The sequence below is a fragment of the Akebia trifoliata genome, chromosome 12 (genome assembly GCF_017979445.1).
Source record: "Akebia trifoliata isolate Shusen 1 chromosome 12, ASM1797944v1, whole genome shotgun sequence".
Classification (NCBI taxonomy): domain Eukaryota; kingdom Viridiplantae; phylum Streptophyta; class Magnoliopsida; order Ranunculales; family Lardizabalaceae; genus Akebia; species Akebia trifoliata.
Window position 1 is genome coordinate 30,571,489 of NC_141386.1, and position 23,583 is coordinate 30,595,071.

The following is a 23,583-nucleotide window of genomic DNA, read 5'->3' on the forward strand; positions in this document are numbered from 1 at the left end:
AGAAAATCTGTCATCCATATTTGTTGGTGCACAAGAAAAGTGATTTTTTCACTTAATATATACACTCTTAGCTGTGATGGACCAATTCCAAAACTCTCCTTGAATGTTTTTTTTCACTCAATATACACTCTTGACAGTGATCGACTGATACCAAAACTTTCCTTGTTGGATTTTTTTCGTGAAAAAATTTACCACACGCACGTGTTGCAAATATTTTTGAATTATTTACCGTAAAGTTAGAATCAATAGTCAAGAAAGTAGAAAGGGTCCATACTTAAACTAATAAAAATAAAGAGAGGACGAAAAGGGCAAGAAGGATCCAAAGTCATGAGAAGTTTTTTTAGGGACCCTAAACCTATACTTACCTAAACCTTGCAACCGTGGAAAACGAAATCTAGCCGTTGTTTTATCAGCTTTTAGTTTGTGCGGTCCATCTTGACTAAGTAAAGCCGTGTTTCCAACTCAGATGGGGACCACGTGAATAAGCCGCACGAGTTTCGAGGAGCCAACCGAATTAAAAGCTGGACGGCTTTTGATAGCCCAAAGAGAAATTTCGCATGTGACATCGAGTCCCAATTTATCGCCACGTGGATCCATCTCAGCGGCTAATTTTTAATAATTTTAAAATCCTTTTTTTTATTTTATTGTGGACTAAACGCCAGCTTTAGAGGAAAGCGACGCGGGTGGCAAATGGATCCACCCTTATGTAATGGGCCCATTTGGACACGTGGTTCTCGTCAAAGTTAATTAGATCACAGGTGTCGTTATGCTTGCGTGCCGTATCGTGGATCTTACACGTTTCAGTGGGCGTGTTGGTTGTGAAGGCGGGAGTATCGTACGACCGAAACAAGTTTGGCAGTTTTTATTTTTAAAATATGAAAAAAGCAACTGATATGTCCAAGTAAGTTCTCATACGACCAGAAGTAATTGTATTCCAATAAAAGAAGTTTAGATAAAATATTAATGTAAATGTGTACAATTGAATTCAAAACAACGTCAATTTATTGTTCTTCAGAAATTATTTTCTTAAAACATAGTTTTTTCGGAAAGTAATCTGGGAAAGTAGTTCTTTTTAGATATAAAAAAAAAAAAAAATTTGTTTGATCGCACTAAGATGTCAACATTGGAAAATGTTTTCCTACCAAAATGGAGTAATTATGAGCTACATGTTACCTATATTTATGCCCAATTATTATAATTGGCATTACATATGTCAACCTCATGCAACAGATTTCAGTGATGGAATTGGTTTATGTTAATTAATGATATTTTCATTTGGAGATCTATTTTTAATTTTTGACCTATATACATAAGAGCACACTATTAGATGGCAAAGATCAATAGTTCACAGCGTAGATAATTTAACACTTGCTGCAAGATGTCTAATATTTTTATTGGGCTTGGATTTCAAAAGGCAAAGTAATATAAAAAGGTATCATTTTCTCCCTCTCTTCTATGGACGTTGTCAATTTATCGAACCACGTAACTTTTGTGTATTTCTTCTGTGTTATTCTGTGTTACTTTTGTTACGCTCTCGCACAACTACAATTTTCTTTTTCAATTGCCATCCTCTCCCACAAGTTATTGGAGATCTATATGTAAATATCATGTATTTAATCAAATCCTCATTTTAATATTGCATTAAATTTCTTTCCTTTTTTTCTTGATTATTACTTAAAATAAATTATTAAAAACTTAAAATTTACTTGAACTTGAAACTTATCCAACATGACATGTGAAACCCATCATATCGTGTCACATGATCGGTCAAGATGCTTACATCATGGTGCGCACCTCAAATGTTAGAATTTAAAATCATTGTAAACTATAAGTTTTGATTCTATATCAGTTTCCAAAACAAATTGAACACAAGCTTGACTCGAGCACATGAATATCAAGTTTATGTCAAAATAAAACTATTTTTATAAAATTATATATAATGGATGAATATGTGATAGATCCCACTTAATAAATCGAAAATAATACACACCTTTATAATTAACAATTCTTGACTTTTAGTACATTGAATGAGAAATGGACTTTTAATGTATTAATGCTCTTGACTATGAATAATTTGAATCAAACGAAATCATATGTATTCAACAATATAACTTTTTAAATGAAAATATTAAAATATTAGCATGATTTTAAGAACTCTCTCTCAGTATTGGCATATATTTCAGATACCTCTATGTTTTCAAGCTAGTGAAAGACCTGCATTGATCATGATGTCTTTAGGAGAGTAAAAAAGAGAGAGTTGTTATTGGCTCCAAATTTTTACTTATTACACCACAATTAAAAATTAAAAAGTCAATGATTAATGTAATAGTTGGGATGCCAAAAGAAACAAACTCTCTCTCTTAGGTTTTTAGTTTTCTTAAACGACCGACGAAGTTGTTTTAATGTGCTATAAGGCCTTGAGATGTGAAAATTATAATTTCAATTGAACTTTTGTAATGTTTGGATGGTGTGTTTTAATTTTTAACAAGGATGTTATAAATAATCTTAGAGATTGGGGTGTAATAAGTAAAAATTGGAGTAACAATAACAACTCTAAAAAATATATGATCTTCTTCAACCTCTTCTTCCCAAGGGTTCTCTTGTAACGTCCAAGAGATTGTAGGCTAAAGTATCTCAACCATCCTTGAAGTCTCTCATAGGCGACCACGGTCAATAGGTATCTCAAATACGCAACAACTACCAATTATACGCATTTGAGTGACTCATTCGACGCGCTTGGTTATATAAAAAAGTATCTGTAGATATCACCTCCACGACGATTTGACGTTTTTTCGGTGTTTCTGTTATTATTTTATATTAAATGCGAGATTTTGTAAATTTTTGGGGTGTTTCCCGATTCAACAACCGATTTTCCTTGTTTAGCACGTCTCCTCGGCCGTGAAAACTCCATAAATACACAGCCCCCTCTTCGTATTTTTCTTCTTCTCTTCTCCACACTCTCTCTCTCTCGTTTTTTACATTGGCGTTCGCGTCTCTCCCTCTCTCTCTTGCGATTTCTCTGGTTTCCTGCAAGTGTCGTACTTTTCAAGGTGATTTCTTGCCTCTTTTTTTTCTTGAATGTTGTTTCTCATCGTCGTTTGAGCTCTCGGTTGCTCTTCTATCTCTCTATTTAATATTTTTCGATGGATAATCTTCTGTGGTTTTGGTTATAGGTTTTCGATCTGATATCTGCATTTCGAAGAGAGGTTGTAGGTTTTGGTTTCCGCATCTCGATCCGTTAAGGGATTCCATTTCGGAAATCAGGTTCGATAATATAATTTTGTTTCTATTTTTGGTTCGATAATCTGTAGTTTTCTCGTTTCTATAGCCGAGTTCTTGGATTTAATCAAAGAAAGTGGTAGTTTCGATTGTTTTATTTATTTATTTATAATTTCTTAGAAATATTGGTACTTTTGTTGTTGATTTGGTTATTGATAGTCGTTTCTGGTATTCAATCTTGATCTTTAGCTATTTCTATTAAGAGTCATGCATCGTTGTTTCAACGCTAGGGTTTATATGTAAAATAAATCATTAAATATGAACTATGAAGGAGGGGCTTTTTGATTGTTTTGTGTGAGATTGACCCCTTGAGATTTTGGGTTTGACCTTTTCTTTCCTTGGGATTGGATCTTGAGATCTCGGTCAAAGTTGTCACCTTTCGATCGGTAATTTTGTTCTAGGTAAATTATAGTTTAATTACTGTGTAGCAATGCTGCCGACATTTATTCAATTTCTTTTTCTTTCAGACAAGAACTGTATATGATTTAAACTGATGTGATTTGGTGCTTGTTTTCTTCTTTGAGTTCTATTTACTGTAAGGTACACCTTTTGTCTATTAACGAAAGGTACAATTAGAAAAGGTCAAATGTAGCCAAGATCAAACCAGAAGGGGGAAATCTTCCTTGAAAAGATCAAAATCACGCTGAATGTATGGTTTTATTATATTTTTATTTTTATTAAAATAAATAAAATATACCATTTTATTACATTTAATATATTTCTTTTTTTATTTTTTCTGGTTTGGATTTTTTAAATTCATGTGCACCAGACCCAGGTGCTTAATGACTCCCCATGCTTAGATGTAGGCCCCAAATCTGCTGTTGCATATGCTATATATTGCTACCCACATTATTGGTTGGTGGATCTGTAGACTTGCACATTTCTTTATTATTAAATTTTCTAGTCCTGCCTAGTATAAATTTCAGTGGGCCAGTCTCCAAAGTTAGTCCCATTATTGCATTTTTTTTTTTTTCCATAATTGATTCTTACCTTCTTTTTTGTTGCAAGTATTATTGATTCCAAATTATTTGATGGGTCATAAAGTGATTTAAATGTCTCTGCATTTTTTATTGTACTTCCTAATATGTACCTTCAATTCTCTTCCTATGGCAAGTTATTGTGATTTGGGAAAGGTTCAGGACATTGATTTTCTCTATACAAAAGATTTTAACCAGTTGTTATAATAACACTTTTTCCCTCGATCGATCTGATTTAGAGTCCTTTACTTGACGAGTCTCGGAAATTGGATGTTTCTTAAACATTAGATACTGATTTTTATGTCCTCTCCTCGTCATCAAAACCTTGTCCCTGCAATTTTTGGATGTATCGGTAATTTAGATAGTATTTCTTAGTTATTGTAACCAAGAGATCATAGGCCCCACAAAAAGTCCATACCAGTGCAAGTGGCACAGACATCTTCTTTGGGGTTAAAGGGGTAAAAGATGGAAGATAGTAAAGTTAGAGGGGCATTATTCAAAAAGGGGGAGGAGAGGAAAGACAATAAGTTGAAGGGAAGAGCAGAGAAAAGGCAATAACGTGGGGTTGTGTGGACCCATCTCCTTTCTTTCAATGTTAATACCTCGCAAAACTGTAGTTGAGTAGTTGTTTATACTCCCACAAACATGTAGCTGAGTGGGTCCCCGTTGTGTTTTATTATGCAGGTTATGATGATACATACTATGGTATGCATTGAACCCCGAATACATTTACAATGTATTTTATTTCACCACTTTCCTTTTTCTACCACAAGTATCTTTTTTGCCACGAATCCTTTACCCATGGATATCATTTATTAAAATGGAGTATCTACCTTTCTATTGTGTCACCTTGTATTAATTATCATTGTGACTTCTTTCACTGCATGAAGAAAGATATTGAATTTTGTATTCTTGCAAGAAATCTGACACTGACATGCTTACATGTAGCATCAGTTGTGGGACAGATTTGCTCCTTATATCATCTTGGCAGCTTTATTCTGTTCGTTGAGCAATTTCAATTACATGTGCACCAGTCTGGAATAATCTCTCATTCTGCTCTCAATTCTTTTTGAAACTATAACTGACATGTTTGAACCCATGGTACTTGCTGAATGCTTTCTTGATCCTGATATAGTTTAGCGATGAACAGTTTTGTTCTATTGTTCTTGTATTTCCTGTCTGGTTTATCTTTTATAATTTATGTCATGCAAAATCTCACTCGTGATTTCTGCATTTGGAGGGCACCAACTTCCTTCAAATTTTTTATTTTTTTGCATTTCTGTATATTATCCTGTAAAGCTTTTAAGGGAAGCTATAATCAAATTTGTTGATTAATCATTCCTTTTTTTTTTTTTTTTCCATGCTTCATGCAGAAGGTTGGGGTGTTTGATTGGATTTACATCATACCACTTCGTTGTCAAGCTTTTGTGCATATAGAATGTTTCGTTACCAGATATAGATGCACTGTAGCTTTGGAGATGAAAAGGTTTAAGTTAGACCTGATTTTGTTTTGATTGAGGATGACACACTTAATAGGATTTTAATTTGATACATCCTCATGCTTTACAGTTTTCAGGGAGCCTATGTTTGATGGACTGCACGCACAACAGCACAGACAAGAAAACGTTGAAGAGGTGGTTTTTTATAGACAAAATGGTTGGGTAATGCTGTTGAGAAGTGAAATATCTGTGACTGTGAAGTGAATTTTGTTAATTTGTTACCTTGGATCATCCACCCACCGATTGAATTTCACACATTTTGTTTAAAAGTTTATAAGCCTTGCAAAGTATCTGGATCCAATGGACTTGAAGTCAAATCATGGTGGCCCTGTTCTCACTGATCCTACACCCATAAGCAAATTGAGATTAAGCATTCATTCTAGCCTGATGTACCCTCCACAGGGAGGAGCATTCTCTCCTGGTCTTTATTTAACAATTCCTAGAAAGAATCCCATAACCGGTAAACTTGATGAAGTGCGTTCTAGCGGTTGGCTAGATGCCATGACATCCTCCTCACCACCTCGGAAGAAGCTGACTAAGGATTTCAATCTCGAGGTTGCATCAAATGACAGCCATAGTGTTTACCATACCTGGATGGTATGTTACAATTTTTTTTGTTACTTATTTTATTTTATTTTTGAAGGACGGGTTTTTTTTTTCCCGAAACAGTTCTTGGGGTTGAGTTATGTTTTTACCCCTTTGTGCAGCTCAAGTATCCGTCAGCACTTACTTCGTTTGAACAAATCACGAATTATGCAAAGGGCAAGAGAATTGCATTGTTTTTGGATTATGACGGCACACTTTCACCAATTGTAGATGACCCTGAACGTGCTTTCATGTCTAATTCTGTAAGAGTCTATTTGTATTCCTTCAGTTATTCAGATGGATTAAAGCATAGAAAACTAGTGTAGTTCTGTTTCTGTACTTTTATTGAAATCAATTAACGTGTTGTCAGATGCGTGCTACTGTAAAAAACGTTGCAAAGCACTTCCCAACAGCAATAATTAGTGGAAGAAGCCGTGATAAGGTACAGTGTGCCCCTTCGCTTGATGATATTCTTAGAATCGTTATTGCATTACATCTCTGCATTTCTTGTTTGTTTTCTTATTCTGAGTCTCCGTTTCTAAATACAGACTGTTCTTTATACTTTGATTATAATTCAGGTATACGAGTTTATAGGGCTAACCGAACTCTATTATGCTGGTAGTCATGGGATGGACATCATGGGCCCGGTCAAAGACTCTGTGTCTGTTCATGACCACTTTAATGGTATAAGATCTACTGACAAGCAGGTAAGAGTATAGGTTTCTCATCCTTTCCTATTGAGTTACAGTTGTGCTCTATATATATATTGCTGATCTTCTTTCCCCCTGTATGTAGGGTAAGGAGGTAAATCTATTCCAACCTGCAAGTGAATTTTTACCAATGATCGATGAGGTGAGTAATAGCTTTTTATTTAAGGGTATGGCTGTGGAACAAAAAAGGTCTAATCGTTTGTATTATAAAATAAATTGAAGCTGATAGATGTGTGTTGTACGCTTGGGCAGGTTTTTAGATCCCTTATCGAGCATACTAAAGAAATTAGTGGCGCAAAAGTTGAGAATAATAAATTTTGTGTTTCTGTACATTACCGAAATGTAGATGAGAAGGTAAAATGGCTGCTTTGATCTCTACAACTGAATTTGACTGTTCAAATTGAATCCTGCATTGCAGCTTATGTGTAGCTTTCAAGTTGAATTTATTTATTTTTGTGTTACCTATCAGAATTGGACTACCGTTGCACAGCGTGTCCATGACATTCTTAAAGACTACCCACGTCTGCGACTAACTCATGGGCGGAAGGTATTTTACTTAATAGCTTGAAGATTGTTTTGTACTTCATGTTATTTCCCCCCTTCATTTGGTGATACTGTGGTTGTCAATTTTGATCTTGGTTTGGATATTAAGCTTTTTTTTCTCTGTTGAAAGGTTTTAGAGGTCCGACCAGTTATTAACTGGGACAAGGGGAAAGCTGTGGAATTTCTTCTCGAGTCACTTGGTGGGGTAACTCTGCCTCTTGTTGTCCTCTCTGAGTTTTCAATGCAAGAAGACTTGGAATTGTGTATGTAATGTTTTACCTTAAAATGGTGCAGGACTAAGTGAATGTGAGGATGTGCTCCCCATATATGTTGGAGATGACCGGACAGATGAAGATGCATTTAAGGTAAACACACACACACACACACACACATACATGTTGATGGCGATGAGTTTGTGAGCATTTTGTGTCTGAAAAATTCACTAATTATTTTATGGACTGACTAGGTCTTACGGGAGGGGAATCGAGGTTATGGCATTTTGGTGTCGTCCGTGCCAAAAGAAAGCAATGCCTTTTACTCTCTTAGAGACCCTTCTGAGGTATGAATCACATGATGCCTCTATTTTACATCTAAAATCAGCCATGGGTAGTGGTGGTAGACAAAAGAAAAATAAGATGATTCTTTATGATTTGCAGGTGATGAGATTTCTCAAGTCTCTGGTGAGATGGAAGGAGTCAAGTGATGGGGGTATAAGTAATAAATAAAGATGATATGCGTACATAATAAATATATTATATGGCTCTAATGGAAATTGGTTGCAAAATAAATCAAGGGTTGGGAATGGAGAATGGGAGGTGGTGTTGCTGCTCTCTCAACTGGAAAGGAATTGTTATTTGTTGTGGATGTTTGTTCTCTGTTAGTTATCTTTTTTTTTTTTTTTTAAATCTCCATGTAAAACCTTCCCATCTCATCTCATCATGGCTCTCTAGTGGGTGATGCCCATTTCTTGTATTAATTTTATTTGTTCTTTCTTTCTTTTAAGCAATTTTGGCCCCGAAGGTTCCCTATTATATATGGGACCTCTATTTATATATATAAGGTTGCTTGTGTCAGAAAGCACCACCTTCTTTTAAGCTTTGAAGTTGCATCTTTGTTATACAAGTTAAAATGGTTAGTGGGAGATCAGGTGATATAGTGGAGGAGAGCTTGATCAACTACTAAACAACAACCACCTACTAAGAGAATGATCCATGATTGATTCATTAAATCATTCAAAAAGAAATGTGCATGTGCTCGAGACATCTTACCCACATTATATTCATTATCCCAAACCATGACCTCTATTGATGTAGCTTTTCGACTATATAGAAAAGGAACAGCTTTTAGGAAATTTCATCGGAGACTAGCTATTATGAGAGATGGAGGTAATATGTAACTTGGTCTATATTCCAAGTGATCAGTGTTGAAGGAGTCATGCAGTATTAAAGTGTTTCTCAATTTGAGGGACAAATCTAAATGAAAATGACATTCATTCAATCAAAGTAAAGCCATGGCAACCTGAATTTTTATCCCCTATGTAATCTTGTTTGATTACATAAGGGTTTTTTTATATTATAAATTATTATGATATTATTATTATTTTGCTATTTTCAAAAGACTCACTCAATTGATGTGGCATCTGCGTGGAGTCGTAGTTTTTTTTTTTTTTTTCTAAGGATGGCGGAGGGAAAATATCTTTGGTCCTATATTGTTGAGTGAATTTTGAATATCTTATTTCAAGTCCGTTTTATCACGATTCTTTTAAAAAATGTATAACTTTTTTTGAAATTATCTATTGATAAATTACATTGCCACACCAACTTTTACTTACAACAAATCAAATCTTTTGAAATAATTGTTTTAAGCATAAAAATGGATGGATTTTATGAAATTCAAGTGATCCGAATCTGAATTTAGTTGGGAATGATAACCCTTGATTTGAATTAGATAAGGCTTCATAAACATGAATAATATATTGTTTTTTGAAAATTATATTTTTCATAATATCTTTTATCCACTTTTTTAATATAAAATTAATTCTTATAAAATAAAAGAATTATAATGATAAAATCAATATTTATAACAATTAGAAAAGAAATACAGCAAACAAAATGTAAACCGTCCGGAGTTATATCCGACATCGACCCGAAGGGGCGAATCTAGATTTACTAAAGCAAAATAATTTTAGCTAACAGCAGCTCTCTTATTATTTTATGCGGATTTAAAAAAAAAATTCCTTCCCATTTACGTCTGGATCCGTGGGCGATTGACAAACTTTTGTGAGAGCGGCGAAGCATACAATGATGAATGATGACACGTCCCTGTTCAAACCCAAACTTATCCAATCTCTCTCTCTCTCTCTCCCCTTGGGATCATCGAGAGACTGATTCTCCAAATACGAAACTTACAAAAATGCCCAAATGTTCCCTGAAATTTCAATTCCAAGGTTCAGTACTAGAAACTGTATTTGTAAGATGGCAATGTTGATAATTTAACAAACTACAAGGGTGACAAAACTTCTCTTCAGATACTTGGAACTCACTTGTCGTCGTTACTCTCGAGTCTCGACTAACCTCCATTAAAGAGCTTCTCTCAGCTTAGTTTCACATTCCCATTCTTTCCTCTCTCTCTCTCTGAAATCGAAATGTCGGCCTCGTTGCCATCTCAATCATCAGCAGTTCTCTTCACATCGAGAAGAAAATGCAGGTTTTCAATCCGATCGACTTCACCAAATCTTCTCTTCAAATTTCAGAGATCGTTCCCTCAAATCCGAGCTTCGTTCAGCAACGCTTCGTCTTCTCTCGATTCTGGTTCTCTCTCTCTCTCTCTCTGATCTTAATGATCGATTTCTTGAAGGTTCAAGGATTTAATTTCATTAAATCTGAACTTATATATAGGTTTAAGCACTGAATTAGACGCTGTTTCGAACTTAAGCGAGATCGTCCCTGATACTGTCGTTTTTGACGATTTCGAACGGTAATAATTTCATGACGAAGACTTTCATTTCTCCTCCTTTTAATAAGAATTAATTTGGGAAAATTAATTTAATTATTCGAATTGTAGATTTCCACCTACTGCCGCAACTGTTAGTTCGTCTTTGCTTCTAGGTATTTGTAGTCTTCCAGATACTAAATTTAAGGTGAGGGTTTAATTTCTTGAACATTTCATATAACTTTTCTTGAGAAAAGGTTTGATTTTGAAGGATTTTGTTCTGTAGAGCGCTATAGAGACCGCTCTCGCAGATTCTGAGTGTTATGGGGAAGAGAATCCCAGTCTTCGATTGTCCTGTTTCTTTAACAAGGTTCGTCTTTCTTTTCTGTGGTTAAATTGCATTTGGATTCGTCTGTGTTAATGAGAATTGACAATTATTGATGGGGTTTGCAGGCTTTAGTGAATGTTGGAGGTGATCTGGCAAGATTGGTTCCTGGTCGTGTTTCGACTGAAGTGGATGCCCGTTTGTCTTACGACACACAAGGCATTGTTAGGAAGGTATTGGATTGATAGATTTTTATATTTCAATCCATAGATTTCTGTGCTATCTTGATTTGTAGGTTGGCACTGTTAGGAATTTGTAACTTAGGTCAATTTCATTGTCTGGTTGATCTTTGTGATCATTTGGTTATTACATGTTTCTTTACCCTCTCGGGACTATTCTTGGAGTCCCTTGAATTCATTCAGTTGTTGCAAAATGCTTGAACTGACAACTCTTTGGTTCCATCTCAAGTGTCCTTCCTAAGCCACCTAAACTAGAGAGTTTCTATTATTCGATGTATAGACAATAAATAACAAGAGAAAAATTAGGGATTGGTTTTTAGCACTGGGCCTTGGACTCAACCTTGTTATTGGCTATTCATATCTTGAGGTGACATGCATACAATCTAGAGCAACTCTGAGTTTAGTTACACATATTCGTTTGTGATTCTGTCTTTTTTAGTCTTCCCTCATGGAATTAAAATTTTGGTACATATTTTAGGTTTTGCATCCTACAGTATTGCCTAGAAAAAAAGATACCACCAACTGGCTCCTGCAAATAAATATGTTTTTAGTATCTAGGTACATGAACTGTTAAAGAGTTTTTTATTAATCTGATAAGATTCTTGATTTCTTTATTTAATGCAATGTATTCTATCGTAATATCTAGGTACATGAACTGTTGAAGATGTATAATGACATTGAGGTCCCTCTGGAGCGCCTGCTGTTCAAAATTCCTTCTACTTGGCAAGTAAGTATCTGAGAAAGCAAAATGCCCGAGCTTGGTTGTTTTCCTAATTTCCTTGTTAAGAAAATCAATTGCTTATTCGTGTTAGCTGATATTTCCTTTCATTTCCATGTGGATCATTAGTTCTTGCTCTTTTATTCAGGGAATAGAGGCCTCAAGATTACTGGAATCTGAAGGCATACAGACCCACATGACATTTGTTTACAGGTAATATGCAAGGGAATATGATGTATCGAGAAGTTTCCCTTTACAACAATAGAAAAAAAAAAGTATGTATTTGTTGGAATAGAGTGCTCCACTCTAGCAGATCAATTCCAAGAAACTACAGGTAACGATAGCAACGAAAGAAGAGAATTTGAGAAAAAATAAGCAACCAATCAAAGACAAGAACTTACATTGTTCACCATTAAGTGCTACACCCATGGGGGCCGATGATTGAGAGCTTCACTATGAATCCTAAGCAAATATAAGAGATCACTTTTTTCCCTGCTCCCAAAGCCCTCAATTCAGCTCTCACAAACAACTCTAAACCACAGTAGAATTCCTAGAGCATCTCTGGAACATCTTCTAAAACTCTGATACTGTCCCAAAAGCTAGAGGTCTCAATTGTGTACTCATTCATATCCTCTATTGTTGAGGGGAAAAGGGCCCAAGTCCTATTTGCATCGGTACATCTGTGAATTCTTTCGGGCAAGTCTAATGTGGATCAACTGTCCAACAATTGACCCTTGATGTGGTTGACCATTGAACAACCGATCCCACCAAAATCGCCCTCCCTTTCTATTCTGTGTGTCTTTGTGTTCAATTCAAGACACCACACGGTAATCTCTACCTTGGCTTGAAATCATGAATGAGTCGCACCAGAGTTGTCCCTGAACCTCCATCACCTGTTCGGTGCCCAATCATCTGTGTAGATGATTTACCAAGCGTGAGTCACTCTTGAATTTTTTTTTGTTGAAACTGCTTTTGTAATCACATATGCATGTGTGAGCCTTTCGTGAATTGACTCCACTTGCAATAACTTTCTTGCCTCAAAAGTCCGTTAAGCTTTACCACCTCCATGCCTAGCTTAAGACTAGCTCTACTTGTATTCAATGTTGTTCTCCTCTGTAATGTGTATAAGGTCCCTCTCTGAACTCTGCTTATGACCATTGAAACATCTTCCTTATCCATGACAATTTTGTTACCTTAATCGATTCAAAGCTATTTTTTCTTTGGCTTCGTTCTTGTTACCATGTCTACTACCTGAGAATCATTACCCAAACTCCTTTTCCTTGATGCTTTTCAGAATCTGTTCCTATGACCATATTGTTACAATTCTGCTCTATGGAAAGGATTCCATTGAGAGTAGAGAGACCCCATAACATTTTCCAACTCAATGGAATCGTTTCCATAAGGAAGCATTATAACAATATGCTCATAGTACAGGTCTCGATTTCCTTCAACCTATACCGATTCCCTACAATCCTATGAGCTTGTCCGAGAGAAGAATGGTATAAGGGAGAACAGGAAAGATGATAGTCAATTAGCTCTGGTTTCATTAGTCCCTTCTCAGATAACAAGGAAGGGGGAAGTTGCTAATCGTACAGAGGTATATAGCGATGGAAATTGGGCAGACAGGGGTATGAGTGAGCCGATAGTGGATAGTCATGAGGAAGGGATAGTCAGGACAGAGTTGGAGACGGTAGAATGGCTAGTCAACGAAGCGCTGAATTTGGCAGAAGACTTTGGTCTGGTTCCAGAGACGGAGGAGAAGGAGTCTTCCCTAATATTGAGAGTGGCTGTTGGGGACCGACGAGAAAGAAATATTTTAGAAGAGGAATTCAAACGCGTTAATCATGTGTTGGGAATTGAGGAGGTAAATGACCAGATGGACTATGAGAAATCCCAAGAAATCCGAAGCTATAGGGACGGCGAGAATAATGAAGTAGCGGTGGTCGCACCCTTGGAGATGATAAGGAGCTGTATTAGACCTAGAGCGGATAAGGTGTTGGTCAGGTTGGAGAGGAGGTAGGTGTCTCAATCAGGTTTGGGTCTTTGTGAGGTGTCCAATGTCGCTTAAAATTTTATCTTGGAATGTTAGGGGTTTGGGGGATAGGAGAAAGAGGGCAGCTGTGAAAGCTTTTATTAGAAATAAAAATCCTCTTATTGTCACGCTTCAGGAATCGAAGTTAGCTAGTTGTGATGATAAGGTTATTAAGGAGATTTGGGGGAGAAACATTGATTGGATTGCCCTCCCTGCGCTAGGCTCAGCCGGTGGCATTCTTATGATGTGGAAAAAGGATTGGATCCAAGTGACAGACAAATTAGTAGGGGCTTTCTCGATTTCTATTAAGTGTAGGAAAAGCAACGAAGATTTTCAGTGGGTGTTCTCAGGGATTTATGGCCCGACCATTAATAAGGAAAGAGCACAATTTTGGGAGGAACTTGAAGATGTGGCGGGATACTGGGAAGAACCTTGGGTTCTGGGTGGGGATTTCAATGTCACCAGATTTACTCATGAGAAGAACAGGGGATCGAACATTTCTAAGGGGATGAGAAATTTCAATGAATTTATAGGTCGACACTGTTTAATGGATTTCCCTCTTCTGGGTAGACGATTCACATGGTCTAACAACCAAGGTAATTCTAGGATGTCCAGATTAGATAGGTTCTTGGTGGATACTGTGTGGGAGGATAAGTTCCATAATGTGATCGAGTTAGCCAGTTCTAGCCCAGTTTCTGATCATACCCCAATCTTTCTGGAAGCAGGCCAGCCAAGACGACACCCTCTTCCGTTCAAATTTGAGAACATGTGGCTGGTTCAACCCAACTTCTTAGATCTCATTAGGAATTGGTGGAATGAGTGCCCTTCTGTAGGTAAATCGGGATCCGTGTTCAAAAGAAAGCTCAAATTTTTGAAAGACAAATTAAAGGTTTGGAACAAAGAAGTTTTGGGGAGCATTGATGGGAAAAAAAATGAGATTTTGACGAATATTGAAACCTTGGATAAGAAAGAGGAAGAAAGGGGTCTGAATTTGGATGAAAGAAGTAAGAGAATGGAGTTGAAATCAGAGTTCCAAAGAGTGGCGCTCATGGAGGAGATAAGTTGGAAACAAAAGTCGAGGGTCAAATGGTTGAAAGAGGGGGATAATAATACAAAATTTTTTCACAAAGTTGCCAATTTTCATAGAAGAAGTAATCAGATTGACAATCTCAATATCAAAGACGTCTTGAGGGTTGGAGAGGAGGAAGTTAGGGAAGGGGTGGTGAGCTTTTACAAAGATTTGTATGAGGAGAAGGAGTCCTTAAGGCCGCGACCAGATAATCTTGAGTTCAGGTCCTTGAATCAAGAAGATAGGGGTTGGCTAGAAAGACAGATAGGAGAGGAGGAGGTTAGATCAGTTCTTTTCTCGATGAGTGGGGATAAGGCGCCGGGTCCGGATGGCTTTAATATGGAATTCTTCAAGCATTGTTGGGATATTGTCTCGAGAGACTTTATGGAGGTTATTAAGGAGTTACAAGAAAAGAAGTGTTTGGATTATAGCTTGAATAGCACTTTCGTTGCTTTGATCCCTAAGAAAGCCGGGGCGGACAAGTTAGAAGACTTTAGACCCATTAGTTTAGTGAGCTCGGTGTACAAGATCATATCCAAAGTTCTAGCATCTCGGTTGAAAACTGTTTTACCTAGTCTGATCGGGGACGAGCAAGGGGCGTTCATTAGAGGAAGACAAATTCTAGATGGAGTTTTGATGGCTAACGAGTGTCTTGACTCTAGGATTAAGAACAAGAAAGAAGGAATGTTAGGGAAGATTGATTTGAGAAAAGCTTATGATCACGTGAATTGGGACTTCTTAGAGTATATGATGGGGAGGATGGGCTTTGGAGAGAGGTGGATTAGTTGGATAATGAAATGTGTCACTACGGTGTCTTATTCGATTCTTGTCAATGGGAGTCCGGCAGGTTTTTTTAGGGGTTCGAGAGGGTTAAGGCAAGGGGACCCCTTGTCCCCATTTTTGTTCCTCATTATAGCCGAAGCCTTGGGTAGATTGTTTAGAAGAGCGGTTGACTTAGGAAAGCTTTCGGGGTTTAGGGTGAATGACGGTCCATTGATATCTCATCTACAGTTTGCAGACGATACACTAGTTTTTCTGGAGAATTCAAGGGATCAGGTGAGGGTGCTTCGCGTGTTGTTATGTTGCTTTGAGGCTATGTCAGGTTTACACATAAATTTGCAAAAAAGTAAGCTCTTCGGGGTAGGAGAGGTGAATGATATTCATTTGTTGGCCACAACGTTGGGCTGTGGGTATGATACCCTGCCCACGTCTTATCTGGGATTACCATTGGGAGCACCCTATAATAGTATCAAAATTTGGGATGGTGTGATTGAGAAACTGGAGAAAAGGTTGAGCACTTGGAAGGCCAATTATTTGTCAAAAGGAGGGAAAGTTACATTAATCAAAAGCACTTTAACGAGTATTCCGATTTACTTTCTATCGTTGTTCACGCTTCCAAGGTCTGTCGAAATTAGAATGGAAAGACTTATGAGGAATTTTTTGTGGAATGATAGGAATGGGAGGGGGAAGTATCATTTGGTTAGCTGGAAAGTGATTTGCAAACCTAAGGAGAACGGGGGGCTAGGCATTAGGGGGCTTAGGTTAGCTAATAGAGCTCTTTTAGGAAAATGGTTGTGGAGATTCGGTGAGGAGAGGGGTAGTTTGTGGAGGAAGGTTATTAGGGCCAAATATGGGGAGAAGAGGTTAGGATGGTTTAGTGGCGAGTGCAAAGATTCGTACGGGTGTAGTGTGTGGAGAGGGATTCTTAAAGTGAGCGAGGACTTCGAGAAAGGGATTAGGTTTAAGGCGGGTGTGGGAGATAAAATCAGATTTTGGGAGGATAAATGGTGTGGTACATCGCCCCTGGCAACTCAATTTCCGTCTTTGTACACCTGTTCTAGGAAGAAGAACTGCTCTATTCGGCATTGTTTGATTCGCAACGAGTCCGGCCCGACTTGGGATTTGGGATTCAGGAGAAACTTTAATGATTGGGAGCTAACTGAGGTGACATCTTTCCTTGATCTTCTGCATACGTTTCATCTTAATGATAGTGATCAGGATAAATGGGAGTGGATAAGGGCTAAGGATTTGAGATTCTCGGTCAGGTCCTTCTATGACTGGCTTTTTCCCAGTGCAGAGCGATCCATATCGGGTTCCATCATATGGTCTAGGTTGGTTCCATCTAAAATATCCTTTTTTGTTTGGTTAGCATCCCTTGGTAGGATTCTTACGTTGGATAATTTGATTGTGCGGGGTTGGATCACTCCCAATTGTTGTCCCATTTGTTTGAAAGATGGAGAGTCTGTGGATCATTTGCTAATCCATTGTTCTTTTTCTTATAATATTTGGTCTACTTTCTTTGGTCTCTTCAATATTAATTGGGTCCTTCCTCGTAATTTCTCCTCGTTGTTAGTAGAATGGACCAGTACTGCTTTTCACACCAGAAAACGGATCCTGTGGGCTGTTCTCCCCTCAGCTATTGCTTGGGGGGTTTGGATCGAGCGTAATAACAGAGTATTCAATAACAGGATTAACAGCGTTCATGCTACTTTCTTGGAGATCTTGGGTTTTTTATACCTGTGGTCGAGACAGAGTATAGAGTTTGCAGGGACTACTTTTGAGGACTTTGTTTTTAGATGGCATTCCTTATGTAATTATTAATGTTGTAATTTTCTTTTTTTGTTTTTTTCGAGAAGCTCTCTCGGCCTCCATGTATTTTGTTTGCCTTTTTTCAATATATTATACTTCTCAAAAAAAAACAATATGCTCATAGGACGAGGGAAGAGAGGACATGAGAATAAGTTCCTTATCTTCATCCTCCATGTTAACACAAATGCTTAGCGATTCAAAGATAATCCAATTGAATTTTTATTCAGTTGCTCAGAAATACCAGTATCTTTCTGTATCCCAAAGTCTGTACAGCTGCTGCTTAAGTTACAACTAATTTGTCAATAAAACTTAAGCAGTACAACTAATATGTGAGCAAGCTCAGCGTGTACCAAACTGTCAAACTTTTCCTAAAGCTTCTTCTTCACAATCCTCTCACATCACAATGTACAAGGTTTCCTTTGAATTGTATTTCTCCCAATCGACACTCAACATCTTTGTAGGTTATACCTTCAGACCCCTCAATGCCTTGTGTAAATCCTATGGTTCTCCCCATCGAATTTCTCGTCTAAAACTGTGTGCTCAATTCCTTTGCTGACATCCTGGTTCAAAATCTTGTGTGGTCTTCTTACCAAAGATATGATCTTCTAGAGCTTTTAACCAAGCTTTGATACCTTGTTGGAATAGAGTTCCCCAGCACAATGGAATAAAACCGAGAAACTGCAAACATAAGAAATAGAAAAATAAAAAATAACATAAGACACTCGAATTTATGTTGTTCACCATCTATGTTCACAGGATAGCATTTTGTTGCATGCATATCATAGTCTGTGATATCTCTCTGTAAGATGTATTGGTATAGAGGTCAGGATAAAGGATGAATGGGATTGGAGTGCTATTGTACGAATCAGCCATCTCCATAGTTATTTTGGAGCTACAGTTTATGTTTTGTAGTTTTTTATCTTCTTTTTCAGTCATTTGGGTCAATAGTGGTTAACGGTCTTTTTGTGGTGATAAATTTCTTCCCCTTTATCCCTCATCTTATGCTAATTTAAAATTTAATTACAATTTTTTTATATCTGATTATTACATGATCTTATAATTGCTTCTTCAGCTTTTCTCAAGCAGCAGCTGCAGCCCAAGCTGGTGCTTCTGTCATCCAGATATTTGTTGGTCGAATTAGGGTAAAATTTATGTCCAGATGTGCATTGCATTTCAAATTCTGTTAAAAGAGATATAAAACTTTATAAATAAATTTTTTTCTTCAGGACTGGGCTCGCAATCATTCTGGTGATCCTGAGATAGAAGCTGCTTGCAGAAGGGGAGAAGATCCTGGCTTGGCTTTGGTTAGCTTCTAGTTGATGTTTGATCTTTTAATCCTCAGTTTGCAAGTGTATACATATTTCCTGGAAGAGTCTGCATCATTCTTTAAAAGTTTAAATAATTTGTGCTTTGTTTTAATAGAAAATTAGAGCACACTTCCAACCAATAATCAATTAGAAACACTTGTATGTATTCTAGTACAAAAGCACCGATTGGTGCTGCTGTTAAATCTTGAACATTTCACTTTTGTATAAATAATGATGTAACTAATGGAACTGGTTATTTAGATTTAGGGACTGTTCATAGACTTATCTCTAGAGTCCTTTATTTTAGATTTTTGTAATAGGTATTTCTTTTCTATTTTCTTAAATTATTATAGATTTTTATATCAGGATTTCTTTTAGGAGGAAAAAAATATTTTTAAATGCATTTAGTGGGATACCTTGAATTCCTTCTTCCCAATCTCTCACCTAGCTCTCTTCTTCTCTCCTATTGCCAGCCTTGATTACAACTGAATATGCTGCTGATTGATGATTGATGATTGAGATGTTCATGTCATAAGGTGGTGTAGGTGATGTCTGCAGTACGACTAGTACTGCTAGCCCAAGGAGGTCTTGACATTATTCATCGGATTTTGATATAAGAGGATTAACATTTTCTTCTATGGCCTTCTCTCAACAATTAGCCTCTCTTCTCTGCAATCTTTGGTGATTTTTGATTCATATCAATTTGGTGTTTTGTCCAAACTCCGAATCACCTTGATTGAGGAATATTGAGAGTTTACCATTCCAATTTGCTAGAGCATGTATGTTGCAGAGTTTCATTAGTTGCAGTTTTATGATTTGGAATCATGTTTCATTTTCTAATGTTCAGCGAAATGGTCCACTCAATATATTTTACATTCTCTGTTAACAATGTGCTTTTCTGAATTGGTTCAGTATTATTGTAAGTCATACATTGCTGATACTTAGCCAATTTTCTTTTTTGGTGGGTGCCAATTGAAGTCAGTCAAGTAAACCTGATAGTTGAGGTATTTTGTGACAACGCAAAAATTTAAACTTCTTACTTTATAGTAACCATAATGTTGCTTATAGATCAAATATATCTAGTTTGAATGCCATCATCATCATTATTGAAGTCTTGAATGTATCTATTTATTTGCAAAGAGCATGCCATTTGTGCCATGCAACAGTTAACTGTCATAGTAGATGGTTGTGCACCTTAACTGAAGAAAGGAAGAAAATGCTCATTTGATTTTTGAAGTCTTATGCCCTTCAAATCAAAGTAGGGAAGGCTCATGGTTCAGCATGTAATTCTCCATGATTGCAGGTAACCAAGGTGTACAATTACATTCACAAGTACGGACATAAATCAAAGTTGATGGCGGCAGCCGTTCGGAACAAGCAGGATTTATTCAGCCTTCTGGGGTAAAAATTATATCTTTGATGTTTCTCAATTGAGAATAGTTGTTTTAGAATCATTATGTGCTACACATGCCTTATTTCTCTTCCTAATTCCACAGGGTTGATTATATTATTGCACCATTGAAGATAATGCAGTCTCTCCAAGAATCCATTACCACTCCTGATGAGAAATACTCTTTTGTGAGGAGGCTATCTCCGAGATCTGCTATGGACTACACTTTCAGAGAAGATGAGGTATGATCATCCCATCTTCCTTTGGAAATATTAAGCGTGTTGGTTTTTCTTATGATAACCAAGACAGTAGGGGACCCATCATGTATAAGTTCTACATATAATGTCATTACATTTATTGAAGAGGACATATTTGATGGAGAAAGCTTCTAGGAACTCCAATTTTACTTGTGGCCAATTGATGTATCACGGTATCTATGGATAATCTTATGGACCAATGCTAACCATTCAATCAATGTGCCACTTGGATGAGCCATTCCACACCTAAAGCATTAAGTTCATCCAATTGGCATGATTGTCAAGCTATGGCATGGCATGTCCAAGACATGACCCACTTGTTGAGGGAAAAAAAAAAAGAAGCAATGGTGAACGGGAAAAAAACAAGATGCAATCACTCACAGAAACACAGTTTTTACGTGGTTCTCTCAAAATTGAGGTACGCCCGTGGATCCATACCACTATGAAGAGAAAACTCTATTACCGATTACATCCTTCCACTGAATAAAGAGAAAAATATACTCCCAAGAAAATGTTACTGGGGTTTATATAATACGGTAAAATTATGAAAATACCCTTAGGAATGGTAATCCAACCCCAAGAAAACGTAACTACGGTTTACATAATATTGGTGAAATTACAAATATACCCCTGGGAACAGTACTCCATGCTGACCAGTACTATGAGGCTCCACAAACCATAACACCATCATACACAAGTTTGGGCTGATACATGTCTTAGCCACAATGTGCATTGCGGTGTGCCTGCCTACTTTTCTCGAGGATACTAGGGCTGGCCAGCTCCACCATTTATTTCCTCTTTTGTAAATGATCTTAGTTGTGGGTTATGGATATGGGTGGGTGTCAATCATGATCCTATTTAGTCAAAATTCTTCAAATGAGCAAAAATAACAAGGCTTTCTTAACTTCCCTTTCATTCATGAGATGCACTGACACCCCCCGTTATCTAATTTTCTCTTTGTTTACAGCTTGTGAAGTGGGACCAATTGAGCTTTGCATCAGCAATGGGGCCAGCTGCGGAAGAGCTGTTAGCTGCTGGACTGGACGGATATGCTAATCAAACAAAGCGGGTAGAGGAGTTCTTTGAGAAGATATGGCCACCTCCCAACGTTTGAGGTGATTTCAACTATGGTTAAGCAGCTATAGTCTTGGTTGAGAAATAAAGAACCTTCCAATGTTCTCCTAGTAAGGAACTTATGCAGTTTTTTCTTTTAACCAAGTTGAGTGATCTGTTCGTTGCCTCTAGTAGTAACACATGCTTGTTAATAAGAAGCATCTTGTTTGTTAATTACGGGCAACTAACTCTTACCCCTTTGTCTGTCACCTATATTTCCATACACCCAAACAGCTTCTAATATCTCACCGTGGTCTCGAAAATTATTAAGTAAAATGCTGAAATGACAAAAAGCATTTACTGCGATTCTCACAAGTCTGACGTGGGATGTGCACATAACCATAAATCTGTTTCCTCGCGATATGAGTAAAAATCATCTACGGTTATGCATGCATATCCACGTCAAAATTGTGAGAATCACAGTAAATACTGTGTCACCCCAGCACGACTCAATTATTAAACAGAACTTCAAGTCTAATGATGAAAATTATTAAATGCAATAGTAAAAAATCATCGACCAGTTTGATTTTTGGTATGAGGTCCACTGAGGGTGGGCCAAAAGCTCAAGGACCAGGGAAAATCTTTGAAGCGGTCAACTGCTTCAAAATTTTGAAGGAACCCTCTCCATTGGATTACACGTGGCATTTTCAAAATAATGTAAGATGCTGTGCAAAGGTTTATGTGGTGTTGGATAGCAGACCAAGTAGACTTGGATTTAAAAAAATAAATAAATGATGCCAACCCCATTATAACTATAATAACATAATTAAAAAATGAGAGTTAAAAAGTAGGCCTTTCTATCTCTATCTCTTCAGTCTTTGAAGAAATAAATAAATGAAGCCAACCCCATTATAAATATAATAAAATATAATTAAAAAAAATGAGAGTTAAAAAGTAGGCCTTTCAATTTCTCTCTCTTCAGTCTTCGAAGAAATCGATATTTAAGTCATTTTCGTTAGTCTATGTGAGAAAACCAAAGTCAAGGCTAAGCAATGTTATCCATTTAAAGCAAAGTATTTAAAATATTCATCAAAACTTACATGCCCCCTTGACATCGATCTTCTTCTCGAATTGAATATTATAAAATGACCTCATTACCCTTATCTTCAATTTGAAGAAAGAAAAAAAAAAAAACCCTTAGATTTATCTTGTAAAACACAGTCATCTCTCACATCTCAAGTTAAAATTTGTACCGTAGTCTTCAACCATAAGATTAATCTACTTTAAATCTAAAGAATAATATATAATTTTTGAAGTAAAAAGACGATGAGATTTATTAAAGAAAATTCTAGGATTTTCTATAAGTGATTAAGGTGATATTTAAATCGATGAATTGAAAATGAAGTTAACTAGATTAAAATTAATTTTACATAATGTTAAAAATGACTAATATGACCCACCCATGAGTTGCCTAAGTGGTAAGGGCGAGCACGTGAACTAGGGGATCATGGAGGTGGGTTGATGTGGTAGTCCTCCTCGAGACTAGTCGTGGTGCGCGCAAGCTGGCTCGGACACTCGGTTAGCAAAAAAAAAAATGACTAATATGATGAAGAAAATATTTAGGACTTTTAGGTACTAGTTGAAAATGATGGTATTCAGGATATTTTTTTGGCCAATAAGGTCAAAGTGGCACGTGTCGTTAGTTTAAAAACACGAGAGTATTTAAAATATCTACCAACTTAGTAGAGGGTTGTCTTGATTGTTAAAAATTTGAGGGGGCAAGGCCAAAAGACATTTATCTTTGATAGGTACATAAAATATTCCCCAAAAATCTGGTACGCACAAGAGGGTATAAATCACCTAAATTTTTTTTTTTTTTGGGGGGGGGGGGGGGGGGACGGGAATTTGAAATTATGTATGAGAGAGCAACATGTTCGAAGAGATTGCTCATCATTTTCAAAAGAGTCGTGTAATAATTTGAAATTATGTATGAGAGAGCAACATGTTCAAAGAGATTGCTCATCATTTTCAAAAGAGTCGTGTAATCTGACTATCCCACGTGGGGACGGGAATTTGAAAT

General features: G+C 36.9%; 2 protein-coding genes across 3 annotated transcripts; both read left to right on the forward strand.

Moving 5' to 3' along the window:
- Nucleotides 1-2,889: 2,889 nt before the first annotated feature.
- Nucleotides 2,890-8,687, forward strand: LOC147389447 (putative trehalose-phosphate phosphatase F). Of its 2 annotated transcripts, none has more exons than XM_086418020.1 (14): nt 2,890-3,050; nt 3,174-3,264; nt 5,630-5,742; nt 5,826-6,352; nt 6,463-6,603; nt 6,711-6,782; nt 6,919-7,047; nt 7,136-7,192; nt 7,303-7,404; nt 7,520-7,597; nt 7,724-7,793; nt 7,888-7,958; nt 8,060-8,152; nt 8,250-8,687. In XM_086418020.1, the coding sequence occupies exons 4-14, from the start codon at nt 6,056-6,058 to the stop codon at nt 8,316-8,318; spliced, it is 1,179 nt and encodes a 392-aa protein (XP_086274146.1). In that variant the 5' UTR covers nt 2,890-3,050; nt 3,174-3,264; nt 5,630-5,742; nt 5,826-6,055; the 3' UTR covers nt 8,319-8,687. The 2 variants fall into 2 exon arrangements, with proteins under 2 accessions (XP_086274146.1, XP_086274147.1); XM_086418021.1 differs by having other exon boundaries at nt 5,833-6,352.
- Nucleotides 8,688-9,956: 1,269 nt separating this feature from the next.
- On the forward strand, nt 9,957-21,737 carry LOC147389448 (Aldolase superfamily protein). The gene is made up of 12 exons (XM_086417533.1): nt 9,957-10,403; nt 10,491-10,569; nt 10,657-10,732; nt 10,811-10,894; nt 10,978-11,082; nt 11,735-11,815; nt 11,955-12,019; nt 18,569-18,638; nt 18,723-18,800; nt 20,107-20,204; nt 20,300-20,435; nt 21,418-21,737. The coding sequence occupies exons 1-12, from the start codon at nt 10,238-10,240 to the stop codon at nt 21,562-21,564; spliced, it is 1,185 nt and encodes a 394-aa protein (XP_086273659.1). The 5' UTR covers nt 9,957-10,237; the 3' UTR covers nt 21,565-21,737.
- Nucleotides 21,738-23,583: the final 1,846 nt, after the last annotated feature.